General features: G+C 41.5%; 1 protein-coding gene across 1 annotated transcript in view; it reads right to left on the reverse strand.

Annotated features, from left to right (window-relative positions):
* CCDC13 (coiled-coil domain containing 13) overlaps positions 1 to 27,655 on the reverse strand; it is a 119,835-nt gene that overhangs the window by 1,375 nt on the left and 90,805 nt on the right. The window contains exons 14-15 of the mRNA XM_027837189.1: positions 15,828 to 15,982; positions 3,850 to 3,964 (exon numbers count right to left, since the gene is read on the reverse strand). Coding sequence (XP_027692990.1) covers positions 3,850 to 3,964; positions 15,828 to 15,982 — 270 coding nt within the window. The remainder of the gene's footprint in view (positions 1 to 3,849; positions 3,965 to 15,827; positions 15,983 to 27,655) is intronic.

Here is a 27,655-nt window from a genome sequence, read left to right on the forward strand (position 1 = left end):
CACACACACACACACACACACACACACACACACACACACACACACACCCCAAATAGCGAAGAAGCTCATTTATCTAAATTGACAGAAAAACGGAAGTCAGGGAAGGTAAAACTAGGAGAATATGTACCAGAGTATACAGAATGAAGAAGGTCTCCCAATGGGAGTGAAGTATCTCAGCTTAACCAGTGAGGAGCCCCATACCAGGGGGTTACACAGGTTTACAAAGTACTTTCCTGACAACCAACCTATGAGATAAGGGATATAACATTATCCTCATTTCACAGAGAAGGAAAACTGATGTTCAGAGAAGAATGTGACCAAAAAGAACTAAAGAGAGAATAAAAAGACTAGAGGAGGCAGTCTGGAGTGGTCCACAGAGTGTCGAGCCTGGAGACAGGAGACTTGAATTAGAAACTCTCTTCAGACACTTACTAGCTGGGTGACCCTGGGCAAGTCATTCCCCCCCTCCCTGCCCCCCGAAGCTCAGTTTCTTCATCTGTAAAAATGGGGATAAAATGAAGAAGTAGAAAAATATGTTGTTGTTCTTTAGTTGTGTCCGATTCTCCGTGACCCCATTTGGGGTTTTTTTTGGCAAAGATACTGGAGTGGTTTGCCATTTCCTTCTCCAGTTCGTTTTACAAAGGAGAAAACTGAGGCAAATAAGGTTAAGTGACTTGCCCAGGGTCACATAGCTAGTAAGCGTCTAAGGCTGGATTTGATCTCAGGCAGAGAAGTCTTCCTGACTCAAGCCCCAGTGCTTTGTGCACTATAGCACCAGCTAGCTGCCTGAACAGTATAGTTATTCAGTCAAAGGGCTACACTTGAGGACACAAGTTCCCCACCCAGGGCTAGTTGGTAAGAATGCTGACCTGGGAATCAGGGCCACCTGAATGCAAATCCTGATTCTAATGCATACTGGTTGTGAGACCCAAGGCAAGTCATCAAGCCCCCTGGGGCTCCCAGGCAACTCTCTAAGACCATGAGGTGCACAATATGCTGCTGATCTGCTTTGGTTTTCCCCTCCAGAAGCATCATATGGCCATGAAATCACAGGCCTAGAATTAATAAAAACAACAACAACAACTTGAACTAACTGGGTCCTATGGGGTATTGTAAGGCTAGGAGCTTGCAGACTAAAAAAAGGCACTCCTCTTCATTAAGGGGATCATCATGGCCCACTCTAGTGGTTTCCAAGATTCAGAGAATAGAGTTAACTAACCAACATGACACAATCAAACACTACAAGTTGGGTTTTGTTCAGAGATAGTAGATGTGCTGAGATTAAAATCTTTCATTTAGCTATTTAGGGACTATTCTGATTGATAATTTTTCCAGAAACACTCATAGAGAAGTGCTGGTGGCCATTTCAGACTCCCAGATTGAATCTCAGAAACCGTTCTGAGGAGGAGGAAAAGGAGTCATCCAAAGACCTGTGGGAGTACAAAGGGAACTCACTGACTGACTTAGATTTTGTGATGAGCTGAGGTATAGTGGAAGGCCCCCTTAAAGTTCAGAATAAGGTTTGGTGAGGAAAGCTTTATATAACAAAAAGGGTTTGGGCTAATTTTTTTAAACCTATATTGAGAAGAGAATGATCAAAGAAGGGACAGAAAAGATTGGAAAGTGACAACAGATGATGAAAAGAATGCAGAGGTGTTCAATTCTTGTGCTTCTCCTTTCTCTGTCAAGCTGAATGATCTTTGGATTGTAGAAGAGAACAGAAATGGCCAAAGGGCAGGGCAGCTAGGTAGTGGGTTGGATAGAGTATTGGCCCTAGAGTCAGGGGGACCTGAGTTCAACTCTGGTCACGTTTACTAACCCTGCGACCCTGGGCAAGTCACTTGTCCCCATTGCATACAAAAAAAAAAAAAAAGAAAGAAATGGCCAAAGGGAAGTTAAAACTCCAGATAAGGTGAGGGGTGGCGAGAGAGCATCAGGAGGCTCCTGAGTTCAAGTCACGAGGCCCAGATGAGCCACATGGGAGGGAGGGGACCCAAAGAACTGTCTGATCTGATCCCTGAGCCACCAGCAATCTTTGAAAAATCCTGAGGGATGAGAGGCCGCAGGATTAGAGTAGGCAGGTGTTGTCCTCAGTTTCAAGAAAGGAGGAGAGTGAAGCCTGCAAACTACAGGCCAACGAACTTAACTTTCTTGCTGGCAAACTTTTAGGGGCTATTAAAGGGATGGCTCATGGGCATCTAAAAAGAAAACAGTCATCCCAAAGAGCCATCACGGTGTCTTTAAGACTTAACTGGTTTCCTTTTTGGATGGGGGGGGGGTCACTAAACTGTCGGATCAGGGGAGGGCTGGAGAGATGGATTGCTAAGATCTGACAAAGGTTTTCAGGTTCTTCTTATGGGTCTGATGCTTGCCCAATAAGGGGACTTTAGAAGGTGGTGAATGTTGTTGAGTCATTTCAGTTGTGTCCAACTCTCCATGATCCCATTTGGGGTTTTCTTGGCAAAGATACTGGAGAGCTTCGCCATTTCCTTCACCAGCTCATTTTACAGATGAGGAAACTGAGGCCAACAGTGTTAAGTGACTTGCCCAGAGTCACACGGCTAGTAAGTGTCAGAGGCTGGATTTGAACTCAGGAAGAGGATAGTACTCCATTCACTGCACCACCTAGCTGCCTGGTAAGATGGTGACTGGCCAGGCCCAAAGAATAATCATTAATGGTACAATGTCTACTGGAAGAATCCTTTGGTAGAATAGCTCATTCCCTGATAGAATACCTGAGCTATGCTCTTTACCTTTTTTTTTTTTATCAAGGACTTGAATAAAGGCATGGATGCCATAGTTATAAAATGTGCAGATAACACAGAGCTGGGAGGGATGGATATCTGATTCAAGAACTTCAGAATCTAGGCTAGAGCACAGGGCCAAATAAGATGAAATAATGAGATGAAATTTAACTGAGGCAAATGTAGAATCTTACATTTGGGTTAAAAACAATCAGCTATGCAAAAACAACAACACTGAGAAGTTATGGCTAAAGAACCATTCGTCTGAAAAAGATCTGGAGGTTTTAGTGGACTGCAAGCACAATATGGGCCAACAGTGTGATATGGCAATCAAAAATACTAATGTGATCTCAGGCACAACATCCAGAAAGAGGCAGATGATAACCCTGTTGTTCTGGTCAGACTGCATCTGGAACATTGTCATCAGTTCTCTGGAGACCACATTTTAGGAAGGATATTAATAACCTGGAAAGCATCTGAAGGAATGTAACTAGGACTATGAACAGACTTGAACCCATGATATGTGAGGATCAGGTAAAGAAACAGCAGGTGTTTATCCTAGAGAAAAAGTGAAGATGACAGCTGGATTGGAGTATTTGAAGGGATGCAATGTAGAAAATGGATTCGATTTGTTTTGTGTGATCCTAGAGGGAGGAGGCTATGGAGAATTGAAGGAGTGAGGGGCAGAAGTTGCAGAGAGGGAGATGTAGGCTTAGGAAAGGACAATCTTGCTAACCATTAGATGTCTCCAAAAGTGGAATGGGTTGTCTTGGGAAGAATAGCGTTCTCTCTCACTAGAGACCTTCGAGCAAGGCCAAACGATTACTTTGGGGGAATCTCATCGAGAATATCCTTGTTCAGGTAGAGGTTGGCCCAGATGGCCTCTTAGGCCCTCTGCCATCTCTGGGATGCTGTGATTCTGTGTTTGGACCCTTTGCCATGATCCAGACACCACCATATGCCAGGAATTACAAATATAGCACCTGTTGACTGATCTTCCTTGGTTCATTCAAATCCCAACAGATGGGTCCCTGATGAACAGATACAACCTTCTACAGGAAAGAGCAAACACTATGATAAAAGAGAAGTGAACAGAACAGATTACCTGGTGGTTAGCTCTTCTACCTGTGACTCCAGTGGCACCTCTGAGAGCTGACTCAAGGACAGGTCCCTCCTCTCACTCACATTTAGGTTATGTCTTGCATTGTTAGCAGGCAGTCCTGTGTAATAGTATGAAAAGTAAATTCAGTGATCCCCCAAAGGCTGATTCTTATGCTTAAGGTTTCAGAGATCTTTATTGATGCCTACCCTTATCTCTTTGGTCATCTGTTGAATTCCTATCCAGTCTTTTAATCCCTACTTAAATGTCGCTATCCCCAGAAAGTCTTCCCTACTCATCCCTGCTGGTTAAGAGGAGCTGAGAGCAATTTAAAAAATAAATTACAAAAACATAACCCATTTGTATTATTGTATCTATATTTGCAGAAACCTCTGTTGATCTCTCCTGTCAGTAAAAGCTATTATGAGCAAAAAAAAAAAATTAGAGCCAAAACTTACTGTATTCCCTAATAATAGTTTATATTCAGCAGCATGTTGTAGTGAAAAGAACACTGGACTTGATATCAGAAGACCTGGATAATAGCTTTGGGCAAGTCACTTATACTCCAAGAGCCTCAGTTTACTTCTTTGTAAAACAGGGACGATAATACTTGTACTCAGAGCAGTAACTAGGAATTTTTGGCACCTGCACAAACACTCCAAAGCATGCCGACAGCAAGTGGAACTGTAGGAAGGCAAATAAAGTTGGTATGGATGGGGTGGGGGGCAGGCAGACACCACCCTATGGTTCCAGGCAGAAATCTTGGGACACAACGAAGCTGCTGGTGAGGTTACCCACATGCCTCCTCCCAACCTCATCCCTCTTATTCCACTAGAAGGCAAACCACTGGAGAGTTTCTTATTTTAACTACTCATTCTTGATTATTAAGTGCTTAAAGTCAGTTGTCTCTTCACCTACCATCCAAGAAGGCTGATGACCTGGGGACTGGGTGGGGGTGGGAATGGTGACCTTGAGAACAAAGAGAGGGATGCTTTAGGGGAATGGTTTGAAAGGGGGTTTGAAGCCCCTCTCTCCTATTTTAGGATTGGATTATGTAAAGTTATATTAAAGTCTACCTTCATTTTGCAGAGCAAGAAACAGGCCTCTGAGAGGGGAGTCCCACAGTCATAGAGAAAGGCAATTTTACTCTTGAAAATCATCCAATGACCCTATTAGGATCCACTAACAAGATCATCATAAACCTCAAAGGAGTAAAGAGAAACTTTACTAGGCTGGCCAGGAAATCTGGATCTCTTAAGTTGCCTGGATGGGACAGACTGAAGGTGAATGTGAAATATCTGCAGAGTAGTTCCACACAGTTAAGTTACCTCCTAGGAGAGCATAATAGGTATGATGGGTTATGGATTTGTGTTTTAAGTACTTGTCAATGTGTTAATGTTATCAGTCTTTTGTATTTTAAGCAACTCTTTTGTGGTGGAGGAAATAAACTGCCATCCTAAAGCTGATATTTTTTGTACATTAAAGACTTTTTCTAGGTGGGACCCTGTTAAAGTATTTTAAGGAGACTACAGACATGAGCCAGAGTGCTACTCTAAAATGCAGAGCTGAAGAAAAGCCCAATCCTCTTCTTTGGGATCTTTTTGCTTCTAGGATGAATTTAGGTTCCCTGTGAGTTCTGAGCAGGAGCTCTCCTTCTGGGCCACTGGTGACATCACAAATGTCAGCCATTATTATTATACTCAAAACCCTAGACACAGAAGAATGTTTTTCCTATGTCCAGGGTTTAGAGTATAACACATATATCCATATATATTTTAACTATCTGTCTGCCTATGTATCTATGTATCTATGTATCTATCTGCTGTCTATGTATCTATGTATCTATCTGCTGTCTATGTATCTATGTATTTGTGCATCTATCTTAATATCTGTGTATCTATCTGTCTATGTATATCTATGTATGTATGTATGTATGTTTGTATCTATCTATCTACCTATCTATCTATCCATATGAAGTCTTTAACTGATCCAAATAGTCATGCCTTTGTTTATAAACAGGGAAAGAAATATCTATTAATAAAACCACATTATTCAAAAAAGTTAAGGGTCTTTCCTTCTTCAGACATCACAAGCATTTGCGCCTCCAATAAACTTATCATGAATTACTGTGCATCAAAGCGTTCTGGATAGGTATCCTACCCCTCTAATAGATTGTAAATTTCCATAAGGGTGGGGACCTTTGTAGCAGAATCAAAATAAATGATTGCTGAATTTTCTTAATCAAAACACTGTAGGTGGTGAGAGGAAGAGGAAATCAGCTCTGGATGGCTCAGGGAAAGTCAACTATCCCACAGAGATAGGTCAAGGAATAAGATGATTTAGAGCTGGAAGGAATCTTTGGACGTATCAAAACAAGGAACTGGAAGGTAACAGATATTTTACATGTGAGGACACTGAGGTCAAGGAAGGGAAATGATTTCTGGAATGTCACACAAGTGGCAGAGGCAGGATTTTTCTTTCTTTTCTCTTCCTGTGACTCTAACCCTCCCTTCATGAAACTCAGAGCAAGATGGAGGATTATTGCAAGGGCTTACTACCCTGGCTCTCCCCCCACATCCCTGTTTGGCTCAAAGAAATCACATTCCCTGATACAGTTGTGCCCATAGTTGGAAAGGCATGTGGGGGGAAGGGATCAGGGAGAGAGCCAGGAAACAACATGAGACATCCGTGTTCTCATCTCTCTCTGCCCCACCCTCTCCTGCTGAGACAGCTTTCCACCAAACTCTCCCAGCCTCCCAACCTACTGACAAACTCCCACCCTTAAAACCACCAGGCCTGAGTCAATTCAATTCAGTTCCATTCAGTTCAGCTCAATTCGGTGCAATCAAATAAACATTCATTAAGTGCCTACTGTGTGTGAGGCCCTGGGCTCAGTACTGGGAATACACAAATGAAAAATGACATTGTCCCCGCTCTGATGTTAATGTTAAAGTGTTATATAAATGTCAGATGAATCTGTGATCTCATCAGCGTCTGTAGAATCGCTCTATTGGGGCAGATGGTAACTCTCATTTTGTGTGACTTTCATCCTCGTGCCCCTTGAAGTCCCCCAAAGGAGGCCCACTCAACATATGAGGAACCTCCCTTAGCTCTCTCTACTGTGGAGAACACAGGCTGTCCATCAGCTGTCACTTACCCTAGCTACCTGACCAGCCCACCTCCATTGTTAGTCAAACACCTCTTTAGTGATCTCCTCTACCTTGCTGTTCCTGTGTGATTAATTCTTTCTTGGTCATATGTGCTCCAGCCTTCTCACATCCCCCTCCCCAATGCAACAGCTCTCCATTGCCTTCTGGATTACCCACAGATTTAATTCTTCAGAGACTATTATTCCATGATTCCAAGTCATAGTGCATCACTAGAAAAATATTGGTATTGCAAAGGTGGGCTGTCTTTGTTTCAGAGAGAAGCTTAGAATCATTAAAAGATAGCTGCATTATCACCCAAATGTGGTCCAAGCTGGTCTCCTCCTATTTAGTTCTGGCCCTGGATTTTTCACCCCGGTGTCTGTCCATCTAAATCAACATTAGAGTTTAGAAAGACAAGAGGCATTCTTTGTCCACTTGGTTGGATCCATGAAGATGGTTAGGCTGCACTTTTTAAAAAGGATTATGGACTTTTTGAGTAGGCTTTTCAGTGTCTTGGGACTGATGAAATTAGCACAATGTCACCCACAAACACCTACTTCACAGGGTTGTTGTAAGGATCTAAGGGATATAAAGTGCCATGTAAACCTTAGAGTGTTATACAAATACAATTATTATTGTCATTATGATCATTTTTATTATACCTCACTTGATATTAAGAATTAGAGGTTCATTAAAGATATCTTTCAAGTAACCTTGTATGATTTTAACATATGCATGAGAGAAGAAGAGAGTGTTTATGGTGGTATTGTGTTCTAATGAACACATTTTTTTGGTAGTAAAAAAGCAATAAACACCGTAGCACTTTGTATTCTGTGAGCATCTTCATCAATTCTGTGTCAGCACACAGATGGTCTGCTTGTGGAAACCTCTCTGTCACCCTCTCATGCCTTTACCATGGATGTGCCTGAGATGTATGTAGATTATTGTCAGGACGATTTTCTGGAGATGGAAAGCAGGTACGTGGGCCAGTAGTATTTTCTCAGTTGCTTTTCAAGGAGTAATAAGTCTGTGGCTTTTCTAATCCTTTCCTTTTTTAAATATCTTGAGAATTGAGACCTCAATAATATCAAGAGTGGTAGCCTCTAATACAAATCTCCTGTATGTATAACAGGTCTATTATTATAAAGATGACAATGATAGTTAGGGGACAAATGGATGAGGAGCCAGGGTAAGGAAGGGTCAGAGAAGGCATAGTCAGACAGGTCGGAGGAGGTTTAGGACAGAGCAGTATCATGAAGAGCAATGGAAAAGTATCCAGGAAAACACAGTATGTGTGTGTGTGTGTCTGTGTGTGTGTGTGTGTGTGTCTGGGTCTGTGTGTGTATATGTGTATGTCCACAGCGTCAGATGGTACAGAAAATTAAGGAAGACAAGGACTGATTAAAGGGCTGCTGAATTTGGCAATCAGGATGTCCCTATCTGGCAATCAGGGTGACTAGAGAAGGTTGTTTCAGGAGAGAGATAGGGATAAAGGTGGGACTATAGGGGGCTGAGCAATGAATGAGTGGGTGGGGAAGTGAGGGCTATAAGTGTAGAACTTTGGCAGGAAACAGGCCAGAGGCTGATTATAAGAAAGGGAACAGGTTCAAGACAAAGGTCTTTTATCTGCCTTTTCATGTCTCCTCAGAGTAGCTATGACTACTGTTGAAAATCACATTCATATTTATAAATGAAATACCACTCAACCTGCAAAAATCTTATAGAAAGAATACTGGACTGGATGTGTAAAGAACCTATCTCCGGTCTTTAGCTGAATCACATTTTCTAGTAGGACCTCAGTTTTCTTACATTTCAAATGCAAGTGCCTACTATGTGCCAGACACTTGCTAAGCACTTTCCAAGGGCCACTTGACTAGAATTCAAACCAGTTGGATTCAAGTCTCAGCTCTGTCACTTGGGAAAATCAGCAATCTATCTGAGTCCATTTTCCTCTGTAAAAATAATAATATTTGTACTACCGATCAAATATAAATGTCTCCTATTGTTAATAATATTAAAGTGCTGAACTATATGATCAATATGACATCCCCCCACACCCTTGGCATTCTATATCCTAACGTCCCTCCCAAATCTGACAGGCTACAATTCTACAGAGGTCACTGCTACCTTTCAATATGGAAAGGATATGTCCTCCTTAATTAGTTTGGAAGGTTTTAGTTTTCAGAAAGAATAAAGAGGGGGAAGGAGAACAGATGGGATGTTTGAAGAATGTCAGAGAATAAAGATACACTGAACACCAGATAAGATGTGTGGGCCCTTCTGATCTCAAGACCAGCCAGAATGTCTGTGCTGTCCAGAACCAAAGAGTGGCTTCATTTATGCAGAAGGAAGTGTGATCGGTATTTTTCCCTTGCATATATATATTTGCAGGGCAGAGTTTTCAGGACCTCACCATTTGCTAGATCTGCAAGAATTCTATCCACAGTCATCTGCCAGGATGCTCAGCATGGGGCAGGATGAAAACATTAGCATTCAAGCATGGGTAGCAATTAGAGCTGCTCTGTCGTCAGCTTCCCATTTTAGCAGGTCTGAAAAGAGCAGGAGGCTCTTACATGTGTCTCCATGGATTACCAGACCTGGGCTGGACAGTGCCTTCATCCTCCCTTGCCAATTTGATAAGAAATATTAAGTACCTACTGCATGCAAGTCCCTGGGCTTGGCAGGAGGGGCACAAAGATGAAAATCAAGCAGTCTCTGCCCTCAAGGGGTTCCATTCCATCGCTCCACCAAGTTGGCCCTTTTGACCCATTCTAGTCTGGGGTGTTCACCCAAGTGGAAACAGACGCCTTCAGGTTGATTCTCCTGATGTTCATTGAGAGAGGTCTGGATTACTGATTTGGAAGGACTGTCTGGTGTAGCAAAGAAATGTACTGGACTTGGAGTTGAGAGATCTGGGTTCCACTCCCAACTCCAGCACTCACAGTGTGACCTTGGAGAGGTCACTCAATCTCTCTGAGATTCCATTTTCTCATCTATAAAATAGGAATAATATTCCATACATTGTAACTATTTTGTGACCTTTGTAAAGAAAGCATTTTGTGAATCAAAAATCATAGGATCACACTTACTACCTTTGTGACCTTAGGCAAACCACTGAACTTCCACAGGCCTCAGTTTCCTTATCTGTAAAATGAGGGGGTTGGACTCAAGGACCTCTAAGGTCCCTTCCATTCTAAATATATGATCCATGGATGAGTACCTAAGGCCAAGAACCCTTGAAATAGCAGTACTACCTCGCCTCCCCATACTGGTGGTCCTGCTTCTAAGCCTAGCCCCCAGAGCCATCATTCAGGGAAGTAATCCTTGTGGAGATGAGACCCGGCAACTTCCTCTGCATGGGTTGAAGCCCCCACCTCCTTGGCAGCTAGAACTACCGAAAACCCAGAGGAAAAAAAAACAACACGTCACTAAATTCCATCGTCAAATGGTTCAACGTCAGAAAGGGACGTGGCTTTATTAGTGGAAATGGTGTTAAAGAAGATGCATTACCATCTGCTTTGTCACTCTCCATTGAGGACCATTGGACCTTTGCTTCTGATTTTATAGGCATCTCCTCTACCAGAATGTGAGCTCCATGAGGGCAGGCACCATCTTGCTTTTCTGTCTGTAACCCCACCGCTTGGCACAGTACTTTGCACAGAGCAGGAACTTCATATAAGCTTTTTCATTCATCCTATGGTCCTCAAGTACCTGATGATCCCAATTCCCCACTAACATGATCTATAACCTCAGGGCAAAACTTTTGGACTCTCTGGGCCTCAGTGTCCTCCTCCGTCAAATAATGCCTGTGCTACTGATCACATTGAGCTGTTGTCCTCTGGAAAAATAAATAGCTGGGGCTAAGAAATAGCTTAAATAGTGACAAGCACAGGCTAGAATTCTGGCACCCATAAGATAGAAAACACCCTTCACCCAGAAGCTGGGAGTTCTGTCTTTGACACAAGTCAGCACCAACAGAAACATTCTCTCAGCCTAAGCCCCTCCCTTGGTGGCTCTGTTGTCCAGGCAGCAAATAAAGCCCTAATGGCCAGGTGGGATGAAGTGCCAAAGATATCATGGGGCAGGTGGGAGGGATGATGAAAGGTAGGAAAAACAGAGGTAAAAGACCAGACCATGATGATGGGATGTCAACAATGTGAAGAGAGTTTGATGTGTGGGAATTGAGTACTGATTTTCAGAGAATCACAGACATTGGAAGGGACCTCAGAGATAAGCCCTACCTGAGCCTGGCTCTATTGTACAGCATCCCTGGCAAGTGGTCACTGAGGCTACACGTGAAGAACAGTGGTGAGGGAGATCCACAAATTCCTGACACGACCCATTCTCTTCTGCCTCAAGCCTGTCCCCAATCTCCTCCATCTCCCTTTTAGCCACCAAAATGATTTTCCTAATGCGCTAGTCTGACCATACCATACCCTGCCTGCCCCCCCCCTTCATCCTCAGTAAACTCCAGTGGCTGCCTATCACCTCCAGGACCAAATATAACAATTCTGTTTGGCGTTCAAAGTCCTCCCTAACCTAGACCCTCCCCACAACCTTTCTGGTCTTCCTATACTTTACCATCACTATAAGGCAAACAGTTTAAATGACTTACTCAAGGCCACACAGCTACTAAATTGTTGTTTAACTGCTGTCATTTCAGTTGTGCCTGACTCTTTGTCACCCCATTTGGGGTTTTCTTTGCAAAGATACTGGGGTGGTTTGCAATATCTTTCTCCTGCTCATTTTGCAGATGAGGAAACTGAAGCAAACAGAGTTAAGTGACTTGCCCAGGATCACATAGCTAGTAAGTGTCTGAGTCCACATTTGAACTTGGGTCTTCCTGAGTCCAGGTCCAATACTCTCCAAGAAAAATGAAATTGCTATGGGTAAGGCAGCTAGTGAGTGTTAGAGCCAGGATTCAGATTCATATCTCTTGACTCACGTCCAGTACTTTTTCCACAACATCAAAGGTGAATTTAAAAAGAGAGTGCATAAGGATCCATGAAAGACCAATGGGAGAGGAAACTTAGATCTGTGGAGGGAAAATTGGGCTGAGGAGCAGAAGAACCTCCCCTCCCAGCTCCAGTCCCTCAGGATGTGTGTGTGCGTGTGTGTGTGTGTGTGCGTGCGTGCGTGTGTGTGTGTGTGTGTGTGACCAATAAGTACGGTATTGCCCAATCTTGTGGCAATATATAGACTGCCATTGATGAGACTGATAGCTCATTGACATGATCGTAGCAATGACTCCATTGGGACAACCTTGCATTAACTCTTGTTTGGGAACTTGGAAGGATCACAATTGAGGGTGGGGAAGCATTTACTTTATAAGATGCTTTTAAAGCACTATTTTTGCATGACTCAGTAACTACTCCCTCAACTAAGGCAGACCATTGGCCTTCTATCTCTGGCACATAATAATAAGTGCTTAATAAATACTTGTTGACTGACTGACTGACTTTTGATGTTTTGCCATGGCCAAAAAGTTACCAAACCAGTGACTAACCCTCCATTGAAGAGTCTATCCACACTTACGCAGGCTAGTCCTACCTAAAAGGTAAAAGATTCCATCACTAGGTCTGTATTTCCAAGCTTTTCTTGCTTGGAAGAACCTGTCAGAATTGAAATGGCTTTCAAGACGCCTGGGTACCTCCTTGACATAATAAGACATTGCAGAAGGACTTGAGTAGAGGCCAGATGGGTGTAATAATCAATAAACGCAGGAGAACCCCAGGGCTTACTGTACACAGTTGGCCGTGCCACCTCCCCCCCCCCAAAAAAAAGAAGGCTGCTAAAACTGAAAGACTGATCCAGAAATGTGGGGAACTAGTCATGCTCTCTACCAACGTTTCAGTGATTCTGAAACGTAAACCACGTCCCAGATAGGGAGGATTGTTTTAGCTTAATAGCTGGGATAGGAGAACGCAATTAAAAGAAGAGAGACATTGTCACAGAGTGAGAAGAGCACCGACACAAATCCTCTGCCTTCTGACAAACCTCAGTTTCCTCATATATAAAATGAGGAGTTTGGACTACAGCAGGAGTTCTTAACCTTTTTGTGTGTGTTTCAGATACCTTGGGCAGTCTAGGGAAACCTATGGAACCCTTTGTTTTTTTTCCTAAACTCAAAATCGAAGAAAATACTAAACTTCAATTAGAGCAATGGTTCTTAAGCCGGGTTCCACAGAACCCCAAGATATTCATGGATTGATCTGAAGGGGCTATGACTTTTAAAAAATATTTTGATGCCTCTATTTCAATATAATTGGTCTCTTTACAATTCCATGTATTCTGTTCTATGCATTTAAAAATATGATTTTGAGAAGGGGTCGTAGGTTTCACCAGACTGCCAGAGGGGTCACACACACACACACACACACACACACACACACACACGTTAAGAACTCCTGAGTTAGAGGTTAGTAAAAATAAAGGTGTCATTTTTTTCCCACCCAAGTTCAAGGCCCTCCTGAAATCTCTCCATGGACCCTTGGCACTAGATGGCCTCGAACGCCCCTCCCAGTTCCAACATTCTGGGTTCTGGGTTCTAAAGTCCCTTCCAGCTCTGAGTCTTATGACTTATGAGTCTAATCTGGGTCTACAACACTTATTAGGAGAACAACAAAACCTCTGCTGGTGATTTATTAGCAAATCAATACTTGATCCTGAGTAACACCCTCTGTTTTAGGGCTTTATTAATTCATTAAATTAAACATAAAATGAGAAGTTCTTTCCAGGGATGTGAATAGTTTCATGGCATTAGGCATTTATAGGATTATAGTCCACAAGCCATAAAAGAGTCTGATCAAGGGAATAAAATGTTAACATTCTGCAGTGAATTCTTTTTTTAACCGTGTTAGTGAAGCTTTCATATTTATAGCAGCAGATTATCATATTTCAATGGTAATAAATTACAGGGGGTCTAATTACTTCATCACCAGCAATAGCTTTTCATGGATGCTGACAGACCTTAAAATGTGATGTACCCTCTAATTCCACTCTCCATTTCACCTTCAGCTAGGTGAAATTTCAAACAGATCGTGGGGAGTGAGCAGGATTTTAAGGAGTTCCATAAACCAGTTCTGAGTACTTGAGTTGGCAACATAGTATGGAAAGGGCATTGGATTAGGAGTCAAGGCCAGCTGGATTTGAAGCCCAGCTGCACTATTCATTACCAATATAATCTTAACCAAATCTCTGAACCCCTATGGACTTTGGCTTCCTCGGCTATAAAATGAGGGGGTTTAAGGAGAAGATCTCTGGGGTCCCTTCCAGATCTAAATTTCATGGTTTATGACACAGGTGTTCACCAGGCCTCCTGGCTCAGCTGCACTAAATGAGAAGGGGCTCTAATGAGGGGAGAAGGAAACTTGTTACCAGTTCCCATTCTGACATTTTACTGTTTCTAGGTATTATACTCCCACTGCCAGCCTCCATTCCATACAGGAAAGGAAGCATGGTAGAGTGGAAATCTCTTCCTACTGACTGGTTCCATCGCAGATGCTCATGCTCTAAAAAAAAAAATCTTCACCTAACTCTAGCATTCCTTAATTTGTCATGCTTTTTTTTCCTTTTTATAACAAAAATCTCTTTTAAAAAAAAAAAGAGGTCTACACTCATTGCTTTCACTTCCTAATCACTTCTAAATCTTGCTTCCAAGACACCACTTGGCCAAATCTGCTCTTTACATGGTGACCAAAACTGCTAAAAACCCAATGACCTTTTCTGAGTCCTCATCATACCGGTCTCTGCAACTTTTGGCCCTGGTAGGGCCAGAGCTAGAGATCAACTGGTCCTTTCCACCCCTTTAACAGATAAAGAAAACGTGGCCCAGACGAAGGGTCCAATGGCTTGTCCAGAGTCACACTACTAGTTGTGGTCAGAGCCAGGATTCAAACCTAGGTAGGTCCTTTGATTCCACAGAGTGCTATTTTCACCACGCCATTAGATCTTGGTGTACCTGGATGGGAGAAGGGAGCACCCGGCTAGGATGGGTCAGAGAAGGACTCCACAAGCCTGCCTGTATCCGTGGCCTCCTACAGTATTTCTATCTCTAGTAATAAAATGTTGGTCGACAAAGGGTCTTTGCAATGCCGTCTCTTTGTTAATAAAGGTATTACTTTAGTGACAGAAGTCTTCAGGGAGAAGGGACTGCAAGAGAACATCTAGTCCAATTCTGTATCTGAACAGGAGTGTCCTCTATGACATTTCTGAGAAGCGGTCATACAGCCTCTACTGGGAGAGCTTCAGGGGCAAGAAGAGGACTCACTTGCTACATGACCCTGGATAAGTCACATTGCTTTTGTTTCCTCATCTGTCAAATGGGGATAACAATACTCGCTTTACCTACCTCTCAGGACAATTGGGAGGAAATACCTTAAAGTGCTGTAGAAAGAAATGCAAGTTATTCTTATCATCTCTAGAGACAACCCCAGTTGTTCCAGCTGTGACAACTAGAAAAACAACCAAACCCTTTCTTAGGGAAGGGAATTAATTTTTCAAGATGGCCATTTTATAAGTAAATTATCACAGACTCTCAGAATCTTAGAAATTGGAAGGAAGCTCAGAGGCCATCTCCTCCTGCTTTTACCTGAACTGGAATGACCTTGCAAATACCCTAAACAGCTGACCATTCAGCCTGTGCTGCAGGAACTTCATGATCTCGTGTGGCCAACCATCCCACCTGAGATTGCTCTAATTTTTAGGAAGTTCTTTTTTCTATCTCTTCCTAGGGATTTCATACATAGGAAACAGACCTTACTGCGAGTAATAAATTCCCTCCCATAGCCTATCTCTGGCCACGCGACTTCTCAGCTACTGACTCACGCTTCTTACCTGCTTTGGTCTTTGTCGCCGACTTCTGGGAAGTTGTGGCCTTGCCTGTGTCCATTTTGGTTTTTTCCAGCTGCTGTTCCAAAACTACGCATCTGTGCCGCTCCTCCTGGAGCTTCTTGTCAGTCTCCAGAAGTTTATTGTTCCCTTCATCAACCCTGACACACAAACAGAAGTGACCTAAATTTACTTTCTCAACCCTCCCTTGGAGAATGTTCTCTTTCAGTTATGGCTATAGCTTCTCTTAAGGCATTCCATTCCTGGAGGCTTCATTACCAGGGCATTTCATCTGCTGGTGGATCATGCTCGAGTTCTGAAAGAACGTTCATCAGGGTCCTCAAGTCTGGAGCTAGGAGGGACTTTGGAGACCATTGGGTCCAGCTGCCTCATTTTATAGAGGAGGAACCTGAGGGTCATAGAGGGCAAGTCACAGACTTGGCCAAGGTCACACAACTAGAGATGAGTCTTGTTTCTTAGTATCAAGCACAGGGCTCTAGACATAGTAAGTGTTTGGACACAACTTTTGGTGACACAGCTACAAAAGGTAACATTTTTTAAAAACTTCTTTGGGCAATATCTCTTATATCCCTATCTTCTTTCTCTAGTTCCACTACCTACACCAAGATAGTTCAAGTCCTCATTACACCCACCCTGGATGGTTGCAAAAATTTCCCAACGTCTGTTTAACCTGGGATAGATTGCTTTTCCTTACCATCTCTCCTCCAGTACCAGGGTAGTATAGATCCTACCTGCATTAGCAGTGTCCATCACATGTCTAGAGGTTCAGAAGGGATGATGGCAATTAAGACTACAGTACCCAGAAACAATAAAATACAGGACGAAAACGAGTAATCTTTCACTCTCCCTAGTTATCATAGTCTACCACAATTCCCTCTGAGTGCAGCTGCTAAGGCTATTCAGATTACTCACAATTTCTTCCCAAAACATCTGGGGAAAAGGGGTGAAGGAGAGATGAACTCCCCCTAGCAACATTGCTCTAATCAGATTGTCACTTCTCTACTCAAAAACCCTCCATTGCTCACTAAATAAAATCCAATCTCCTTAGCCTGGCATTCAAGGCTCTTCACAATCTAGTGAAGGATTTGCTTTTTACAACCCTCTTTCACATTATTCACCATTACATCCTCCACTGCTTATGTTTCCAAGTGTATGTCCCACATGCCCTCTCTCAAAGTTCAATAAATCCAACAACAAGAAAGAAATTATAGACATGAAGAAGATGTTGGAAAATTTCAATTTGTTAGATCTATGGAGACTTCTGAATGGGTACATGTTGGAGAACAGACATGTTTCTTAGATAAAAAGTTGATCACATGCAAAAGCACAAAGAACTCACGGACAAATGTAAAAAGACAAAAACTTAAACGTATCCTTTACTGATGATAATGTGATAAAATTATCATCAGTAAAGGAAACGTGAACAAAAGATGAACACTTAACTATATCTTTAAAAAAACATTCTAAATAATAAGTGGGTCAAAGACTAAATCAAAGAAACAAAATTTTTTTAAATTAATTCAATTTAAACTACAAAACAAATAATCCCAAAATAGATATAAAAGAGCTTTTCTTTAAAAAGTAAAAATAAGAAAGCCAACTTAAACAAAATGAACTAACATTTTAAAAAAAAAGAATTGAACTACTAAAACAAAAAGCTGATTCTTTTTTAAAAATGAACAAAATTTATAGATAACTAGCTAATTTCATAAAAGAGAGAAGTCAAATAAACAAAGCAAAAAATTAAAACACAGAATTCATAACAAATGGGGGAAATAAAATCATCAGAAATTATGATACCAAATCATATGGCAACAAAACTGAAAACTTGAATGATATGGATGAACATCTACAAAAATGTAAAATACCATAATTAGAAAAACGTAAAGAGGATAACTTAAAAGCCAACTATGTAAAAGTAAAACTGAACAATCCATAAATAAATTCCTGTGGAAGAAAAAAATCATTAGGACCAGATAGATTTAAAAATGTATTCTGTGAAACAACCAAATAACAACAATAAAATATCCTTAAGCTATATAAACTTGTTTTCAAAAACAGAGAAAAAAAGATAATCTGACAAACCCTTTCTATGAGATAAAGCTAGTCCTGATTCTCAAATAAGGAAGGGATAAAACTGAGAAAGAGAGCTATAAATCAACATTGCTACAATTTATTGCAACCACTTTGTATGGTAACAAAACTCAAATGAAAATTTTGGACATCATTGGTACTAATTTATGACACAAACACTCATCCTTTCTTTTAAAGAAAGATAAACTAGGGGCAGCTAGGTGGTGCAGTGGATGGAGCATTGGCCCCGGAGTCAGGAGGACCTGAGTTCAAATCCGGCCTCAGACACTTGACACTTACTATGTGATCCTGAGCAAGTCACTTAACTCCATTGCCTAGACAAAAAGCAAAAGAAAGAAAGAAAGAAAGATGAACTAATTCTATCCCCCTCCAGAGAGAAAACTGATGAACTCAGAGCAGACTAAAGTATATTTTTAACTTTTGTTATTTTTCTTGCTTTTTTTGGGAGGGAGAGGGCAACATGGCTAATATAAAAATATGTTTTACGTGACTTCACATGTTATTTACTTTCTCAGTGGGTGGGGGGAGAGGCTGGAGCAAGTGAGAATCTGGAACTCAAACTTCTTTTAAAAGAATGTAAAATAAGTAAAGAAATGGTTATTTACAAATAAAGGTAAACTACAATTAAAATTACATGTGCTATCGGTTGTCTTGGTCCAGTTGTTCTGCAATCCTTTCCCAGTGTCAGTGGTTAAAAGAAGATCCATGTTAGGTACCAGAAAATCTAGAGAATAGATATTCTGGTTTTGGAAAAACCAAAGCAAATATATAACACAGCTGAGATGAATTACTTACATGGAGGTTGAGGCCGGGTCATAACACCTAGAGAGCTTCTTCCATCATGGTGTTCTAACCAGCACTTTTTTCCATGAGTGAGCTTGTGTATCTCCCTCTCATCCCATTCTCTAGGATTCAGACTCTCAGGCTGTTAGTGCTGTGTTTTGGGACACCAGGGATCCTATGTCATGGATCTGTTCATCTTGTGTTTCTGTGGGTAGTAGGAATTAGCCAGGGACATAGCCAGGCCTAATCGGGTCACAACAGGAATAAGCTTGGAATATCTGGTCCTGGGCCCCAGTGACTCAGTGTCACTATGAAGCATCAGTTTGTGGCTTTCCTTCTCATTACAAACGGAGAGTAGTATTAAGGAAGGGAAGTTGTTCTTGATACCCAGGCTGCTTATCTACTACTCACTTATTTTCAGATATTACCCGTATGCTGAAGACCATCACATTTATCATTTGTCCTCTCTAGTCCAGGAGATCTTAACTTGGAGTCTGTGATTGCTTTGAACTTGTATGGAAAAAAAAAAATTCTATCTTTATTTCAACATAATTGGTTTCTTTTGTAAACCTATGTATTTTATTTTATTCATTTGAAAATATGGCTCTATTATACCTGTGTACATGTGTCACATGTATAACTGTGTAATAGCAACATTGTGCGATGACCAACTATGATTGACTTAGCTCTTCTCAGCAATACAATAATCCAAGACAATTTCAAAAGACTCATGGTAGAAAATTCTATCCACATCCAGAGAAAGAACTGATGGAGTCTAAATGCAGACCGAAGCATACTATTTTCATTTTTTGTGTGTGTGTTTTTTTCCCTTTTGTTCTGTTTTCTTTTTCTTTCACAACATGACTAATATAGAAATATGTTTTACATGATTGTACATATACAATCTGTAGCAAATTGCTTACCATCTTAGGGAAGCAGGAGGGGAGGGGGAAGGGAGAAAATTTGGACCTCAAAATCCTACAAAAAGTGAATATTAAAAATTGTCTTTACATGTAATTGGGAAAAATAAAATATTATTTTCAAAAAAGTGGTTCTGAAAAGGGCTCCATAGGCCTCACCAGACACTGCCAAAGGGATCTATGACATAAAGGTTAAGAAGCCCTGTTCTAGTCCTGTGTTTATGAACTATCTATGGGGTATTTCCATTTATATGTCATGCTGACATCTGAAAGTATCCTACACCCTGCCCTTTCTCACCTCTGTGTCTTTGCTCACTATTCTCTACGTCTAGAAAGCCATCTCTTTTTCAGCTATCTTTACCCATGATTTAAAGATTAACCTCAGGATACCCTCAGCTCACCTTATCATGGAGGTAGGAGTTAAGTGTTACACATTTTACATGTTTTTGGACTTTTCCAATGTCTTGATCAGTTGTACTGATTTTTTTTTCCTCTTTAAAAAATACTATATGTTGTATGGGATAGCTCTCCGGCATGGGAGGGGTACTGTGAATAACTAAGATGTAAGACACTTAAGACATCAATAAAAACTTAATTAAATAAAAACAACAACTAACCTCCAGGCCCTTCCTCTAGGAAGCCTTCCCTGAGCCCCATGCTGGTGTGGTTTTCCTTCTAGGACCTCATATAGCACCTTGTTGTACTTTCCTTATGTATATTATAGTTATTTGTGGGTGTATCTTTTCCTTGCCACTAAATTCTAAGTTTGATAAAGACAACGAGTATGTAAAAATCTAAAATTTGTGTCATCTTCTAGCACCTGGCATAGGAATCTACACAATGTTAATAAATATTTGTTTAATAAATGAATAATATGGAAGGGTCACAATCTGCCCAGATGGAGAGAACACCCCATACGGATGAAATTGACACTCTTTAGGAGTGTTGAGGACGAAGTTAATCAAACTTTCAAAGCCTCTCTGCCTATTAACTCTCCATTTTTGTCAGTCTCATTGCTCATGATGCCTCTATGTGGACCTTCAGCTCCAGAAAAATGAATCTATTTGCCATGTATTGCCTTGTCCCAGCATACACCCCATCTCTGTTCACTCTACTCCTCAACCAGAATGACTTATGCCCCCCTCCTCTTATCTATGTCCTTTACTTCCTCTCAAACTCATCTCCTTCGGGAAGCTTTTCCTGATTTACTCTACCTGACTCTGATCATTCCCGGGCACTGCATCTCCCCCCATCACAACCATCACCAAAAGTATTTATTGGCAAATTGTCTACAGAAAGAAAACCGGGATGGTGAGGAGATTGTTTGAAATGTTATCAGTTATGTTGACATTATACCTATTCTTATTAGCCTCAGAAGATTGGACTAGGAATAAATAATAGAAGGAAGGTACTGAAGATTTTGGCTCATTAAGAGGAAAAAAATTAACTAAGAATCAGAGTTACCCAAATGGGGAATGGGACATCTATGGGATGAGTTCACCACCACTGGAAGTATCTGAATAGAGGTTGAATGACCACTTGCTAGAGATGCTACAGAAAAAGCTACAGAAAAAACTCCTGCTTTGGATAGGGAGTGGAAGACATGTTCTCTGAGGTCCTTTATAGCTCCCAGGAGCTTGGATTCTATGATTCAGTTTGTGATTTGAATTTTACCAAAGCATCTCTAGTGTTTTCCTGCGTACATCCTCTCTCCTCAACCATACCTCAAGAGGGCAGACCTCTACTTCCCTTCTAACCCCCAGAGTACCCAGAGCAGGGGTCTGCATTGAGGAAGGGCTCAATCAGCATTCTGAACTGACAGTAAGCACAAAACTGGCCAAGGGAGAGGAAGGGCACAAAAACATCCCCCAGCGAGCCCCATGACTTGAGCTACTTCGGACAGAAACAGATCATGAAGAAGTTGGCTTCTTTATAAAGAAGCATGCCAAGGACCCAGCCCCTTTCTGTCCCGTCCCTCCAGGGGGAATGTGTGTCAGTCTCAACATAGTGTATCAGAAAGAGCAATGGATTGGGAGTCAAGTCTTGAGTTCAAGGCCTGGCCAGTTGTGTGACCACAAACAAATCCCTCTACAGGTATGAGCCTTAGTTTCTTCATCTGTACCTTTGCACTATTTACCACCCTAGGGTTTGGGTGAGGAAAGCGCTTTGTAAATGTCAACGCACCAAAGAAATAGCAGCTATGATTAGTGTCGGAGGCATTGAGGGAATGTGAGGAAAGGCCATGGCAGCCTCCAGTTTCCAAGACAGACGGCAATAGTGCTCACACGGGCAAGGAAGGTCACATGTGCCTTCCAAGAAAGCAAAGATTCTTGTTGGGGACCTGTTTGTCTTGTTTGCCTGAGCAAACAAAGGGAGTCAAAGGAGGGGCCTTGCCTGGTCAGGTCACAACAGGAATCTGCCTGTGACGATATCTGGCCCTGGGCTCTGTTGACTCAGCACATGCCAGGAGCCACTGGCCCTCGTGCCAGTGAAAATGATCTTCTCAATGTGCGCTAGAGGCCGACGACATTTCGGCATAGATTTTTATTTGTGTTTTGTGATTCACAAATCATTTTCCTCATGCCAACTCTGGGAGGTAGAGAGTGCAAAAGTAATTATCCACGTTTTACAGATGAGGAAACTAAGGCTCATAAAAGGCAACCACTCTGCTTATGGTCACCCGGAGAGCGAGGGTCTGAGACAAAGCCTCTCCGCCACCCCACGCTGCCTTAAAAGCAATGCCAACAGGATGCAAGTTCCAGCGGCTCCTGTGAAAATTAGAGGCACAGAGTGGAGACCGGCATCCATCTCCTGAGCACAAGCCTAGTGAAATGCAGGCAAGCTTCTCATCATTCACTCGTTCGTTCATTCAATAAACATTTTATTAAGCGTTTACTATCTGCCAGGCACTTTGCTCAAGCTCACCAGAGGACTGGCCACGAAACAATGACATTTTATGACAAATATGGCAAATAATGAAATAGCAATGCAGGGCTGTGGTCTGTGTCAGTGGAAGGAGAAGCCACACTGGACAAGTTAGGCATCTTCTGAAGTATTGAAAAAGGTGACACCAATGATGACCACGAATGACATACAACTCACGATGAAGTCCATTTCAAGTGAAATCACAAGAGGAAAAGTCTAATAGGAAGGACTAAACCGAGGCGGTGTCCTGCCTTCCTTAAGCAAAGGGTGCTCAAGCTCCCAGGGACAGCTGTGTCTTTCCCATCCTCACATCTTCCCATTCTCCTGGGATCTGTGGCAAGAGGAGTTGAGTCCAACTGGACCTTCTAGCCTGCCATGAAGACAGAGTAATGTAAAGGACAGAGTCCTGGACTTGGGCTCAGAAAACTTGGGTTTGAGTCCCAACTTGGCTACTTACTAACAGTGTTACCAAGGTGGAACCTTTTAACCTCCCTACACCTCAAGTTTCTTATCTGTAAAATGGAGACACTTGCACTACTTTGCTCATAGAATTGCTGGAGGAAAGTACTTTGAGCATCTAAAAGTGCAAAGAAAGGCTAGTTTGTTACTATTCCACATGGCATAATCGAATGAAAATTGGAGCTAGGGTATTTAATTAGCTCAATTAAGGGGAGGGGGAGAAATTAAATGACAAGAGAGACAGGAATCCTGGGCAGATAGTGCAATGGGAGGTAACCTAGGGTACTTCTTCCTGTTCACCACCCCAAATAAACAAAAATATGCCCCCAAACTGAGCAAATACAGCACTGACAAGAAGAAAAGGGAAAGAACTTACCATATAACTTAGTATTCTTACTCTGAGAAAATAATGGGGAACCAACTCACCAGCTCATTGCTGCTGACTTCCCCACCCCCAGGACGGCCTCTTCCTCTCCTCCATCACACACATAGTCTGTGGCTGCTACAGCTAGATTAGCCCCAAGTGCCTAGTGGTGCCTGTAGTTTTAGGTATCAATTTTTGGAGTTAATTCTATGACAGTATCCTAAGGGTTACCGTGCTCTCTCAGCAGAGCAAACTGCCCTGAAGTTGACAAAGAAGGAAAGGAGGAAGCTGGAGAGAAGTGAGGACCTTGAAAGGAGAAGATTGTAGATGAGGGAAGGGTCCAGGAATGCTACTGGTCATAACTTTTATTGAAGTTCAGGAGTGAGTAACCTTTCAGTAGAAGAAATGAGAGAAAGATGGAGAAGAGAACCAATTGCAAAAGGCATCTCAGAATTTCACCTCAGCAATCTTCTTGTCAAACTTCTCTCCACCCCCTTCTAGGACATAGAGAAAGTCAGTTTCAAAGAAGAGGTGTAAGCCCAGAAAAGACTGGGAAAGATGGAGAATAGGTCCAACTACAACGGCCTCTTAAATCTCCCTGAAGCAACATCCCAACGAACTGTCCTCTCTCCGTGACGACCGTATATCTTGTCCAAACCTGGTGATCTACAAGGAGAGATACAGCCATCAGGGATGTAGGAAGGGCCTGAGTCTACAGAAGGAAAAAGATTAGAAGAAGCCTGTTAACCACAGAAGCGCCACAGAAAAATCAGCAGTGTCCCTGATGGACAGATAAGAGCTGACTGAGGAGAAGAGACGGATAAATGTTCAAAGGAAAATCTGTCTCAATTAACAAGAACTTCACAACAAAGGGAAATGAGTTAAAAATCTCCTGTGGGAGGTGAAGCTATTACGACAAATACTACAAAGTCCCCCGCAACAACAGCGGAGCCAGCAATACCACTATTTGGCCTATGCCCCAAAGAGATCAAAGACAAGGGAAAGGGACCCATGTGTACAAAAAGATTCATAGGAAGTCTTTTTGTAGTGGCAAAGAACTTGAAATTAAAGTAGAGTCCCTGTCGATTTTTTTTGGGGGGGGAAATACACACACACACACACACACACACACACATATATCACATGTCTAAATATATAATGGTATATGAATACAATGGAATACTATTTGATGAAATGATAAAAGGGAAAGGAGAAATATGGGAAGACTTATATGGACTGATGTGAGTGAATGAGTGAAGTGAGTAGAATCAGAAGGATAATTTATACAAGAACAAGAACATTGTAAAGACAATGTTGAAGATAACTTTGAAAGACTTATGGGTTCTGATCAACTTAATGAGCAATCATAATTCCAAAGGACCAATGATGAAGCCTGCTCCCAACCTCCTAACAGAGAAATGATAGACTCAGGGTACAAAAAAGAGACACATATTTTTTAAGCATTGACAACATAGATACCTTGCTTAAGTATGCATATTTGTTATAAAGGTTTTGTTTTTTCTTTTTTTTCTTCTAAATGGAGGAGGAATGTGGGAGAGAGAGAAAATGGATTTTTGTTCATTGAAAACAAATGTTTTTAAACGACGACAGAACAGCTCCAAAAACCTCCAGAATGGTTCAGAGAGCAGAGAACTGAATGGAAAAAATTTTTTTTAGTGGACAGAAATTAGAATTCATAAGGAAGAAATCAATAAGACTAATATAATGGGGGTCTGGTACATGTTGAGACCACCCGAGAGGGTGTCTCTCCACATGAAGGTTGCTAAGATGATACTTCTGGAAGAATCATGATGACATGTATAGAAAGTATCTTGGAGAGATAAAGCATGAGCGAACATTCTGTAAGTGGTATCAACTAATACCATAGAATGAAAAGTCATTCAAAAGGGCCTGTCAGCTTTAGCCTCCTGATTTTTGTCTCAACACTCTTGGGAGAGCTTGGTAAAAGGAGGAAAGGAAACCTAAAACCCTGTGTATTTGAAAGGTCTAGAGGGCTCCTTGGCACACTGTCATTTCAGAGTTAAGATGCAGTCATGGTAATATCTATGCCTTGAGAGATGGTAGAGCTTCCCTCAATATCTTGTAGTTCCAGAGTCAAGACTTCACAGCAAGTGCAGCATTGATGCCCTGAGAACAAGGAGTGACCTTTGGAAGTAACCTTTCGAACCCCAGCCCAGTAACAAGCAGCTATGTCATATCAATGTAAACTTAGTGGAATTGATGCTATGTAGGAACTAACCTAAATTTTGAGCCAACTCCCCCAGACATTAAGGTGGTATAAGGAAGAGCATATACCAAAAGGTGCTGAAGGGGGGAGGAAATGTATGTTTGTTCTTGTTAAATCTTTGAAGCAAACATTCATTTGTAAATGCTACTCAGTGTTAAGAGGTTAAATGGAAGAGAATAATTTCCATTGCCCATCTCTGCCTCTGTTAAGCATTTCCTATATTCATGGGAACAGATTCTATAGTATCCTAGAAATGGAAACAAGCTTAAAAGGGGGTGGGGGCAAAAATTAAATGAAAACAACTTCTCTTGGAAAGGGGCATTACAAATGAGTATCATAGAAATAGAAGAATGGATGAAATGGGAGGTAAAGACAGGATTAAGTTTAAGGAACGGTAAAATCACAGAGACAGACAGAGAAATACAGAGAAAGACAAGGAAGAGAAACAAAGACAGAAAGAAATTTGAGAGAGGAGACTAGGATCAGACTAATTTAAGGAAAAAGAGACTAACTTAAAAGGGGAAAAATACAAACATATATATATATATATTTACAATAAATCAAAAATCCCCAACTAAATAACAAAGTAGGAATTCTGAAAATCAAGGAAGAGATTAATAAAACAGAAAGCAAAAAGACCAAGATGGTCTTTGGGGGAAAAAAACTAATAAACCAGATTTTTAAAAAGAGAAGAAAATCAAATTGTTCATAACAAAAATGAAAAAGGAGAACTCACAACTGAAAAGGAAATAAAGAAAAAAGGCAGGCAACCCAACTCTCATATAGCTACTCCAGCACAAACCGAAAAATCATATATGGTGATAAAAAAAAACCCATTTAAACTACAGTAATTGACTTTTTCTACCCCACAACTGCACATAAATCAACCAGAAGTTCATAGGTAATATGAGAGGGCCCCAGAAAATCCAGTGTCAATACAAGCAAATAAGATGGCAGTTCCCAGTATAACCAGAGACAGTCATGCAAGGCTCTCTATCCTGAGGCAGCAAGAGAAGAGGACTTCCTGCAAAAGCCCCAAGGTGGTGAGAAACCGACAGCAGGAGGCTTTGGAAGCAACCAGCAATGGCAGTAACCAGTCCAAGTTAGAACTCAGAATAGAACGCCCCAGGCCCACGGGCTTTGGGGTCAATGGCACGCTGCCCTAAAACGCCGCAGAGAGCCCTGAAGATCTATTGTGCCAAAGGCAAGTCTGACCCTGAGAAGTTGAAGTCAGTACAGGAATCCAGACTGAGAGCAAACAGGGTCAACCACCCAACCCCAAAACTCAGCAGGAGGCAGTGTCTGGCCTTGTCACAATGCCTCAATTCAAGAACTAAGGCTGGAGAAATGAATAAATACAGGACTATAAGACCACTATAAAAATTTATAATACAGCCACAAGATATCCAAAATCCAACCCAGAATGAGAGAGTAACTCCGTAACAGTTGCAAGTAGAGACTCAAAGGAAAAAAAATAGGTTTTCCACTAACTACATGAGTACCCCGAAGAAATGAGATAAAAATGAAATAAATTTTATATAGAAAATAGGAAGGAGAATAAATACTTAGGACAGAAGGAGATTACCTTACCCAAGTGATGGCCTCCTTGAAAACTAGTATAAGACAAAACAGAAATCAAGGACTCCGTGAGACAGCAAGAAGTATTAGTATAAAAAAAAAGAGTGAAAAAAATAGAAACAAATGTAAAGTACCTGCTGCCAACAGCAAATGACCTGGAAAACAGGCCAAGCAGAGATCATTTAACAATCATCAGACTACCTGAAAACCGGGATGAAAAAAATTCTGACCACTCTATTTCCAGAAATCATAAATGAAAATTGTCTAGATCTATTAGAACTAGAGGGTGGTGGGGAAGAAGGGGGAATGGAGCCAAGATGGCAGATTAGAAGCAGCAACCCAGCTGAACTCTCCCAACATTCCCCTCCAAACAGCTTTAAAATAACACCTCAAATTAAATTTTGGAATGGCAGAGCCAGGAAAAGTTCAGGGTGAGACATTT

This window comes from Vombatus ursinus, unplaced genomic scaffold (assembly GCF_900497805.2).
Source record: "Vombatus ursinus unplaced genomic scaffold, bare-nosed wombat genome assembly UNPS02014820.1, whole genome shotgun sequence".
Classification (NCBI taxonomy): domain Eukaryota; kingdom Metazoa; phylum Chordata; class Mammalia; order Diprotodontia; family Vombatidae; genus Vombatus; species Vombatus ursinus.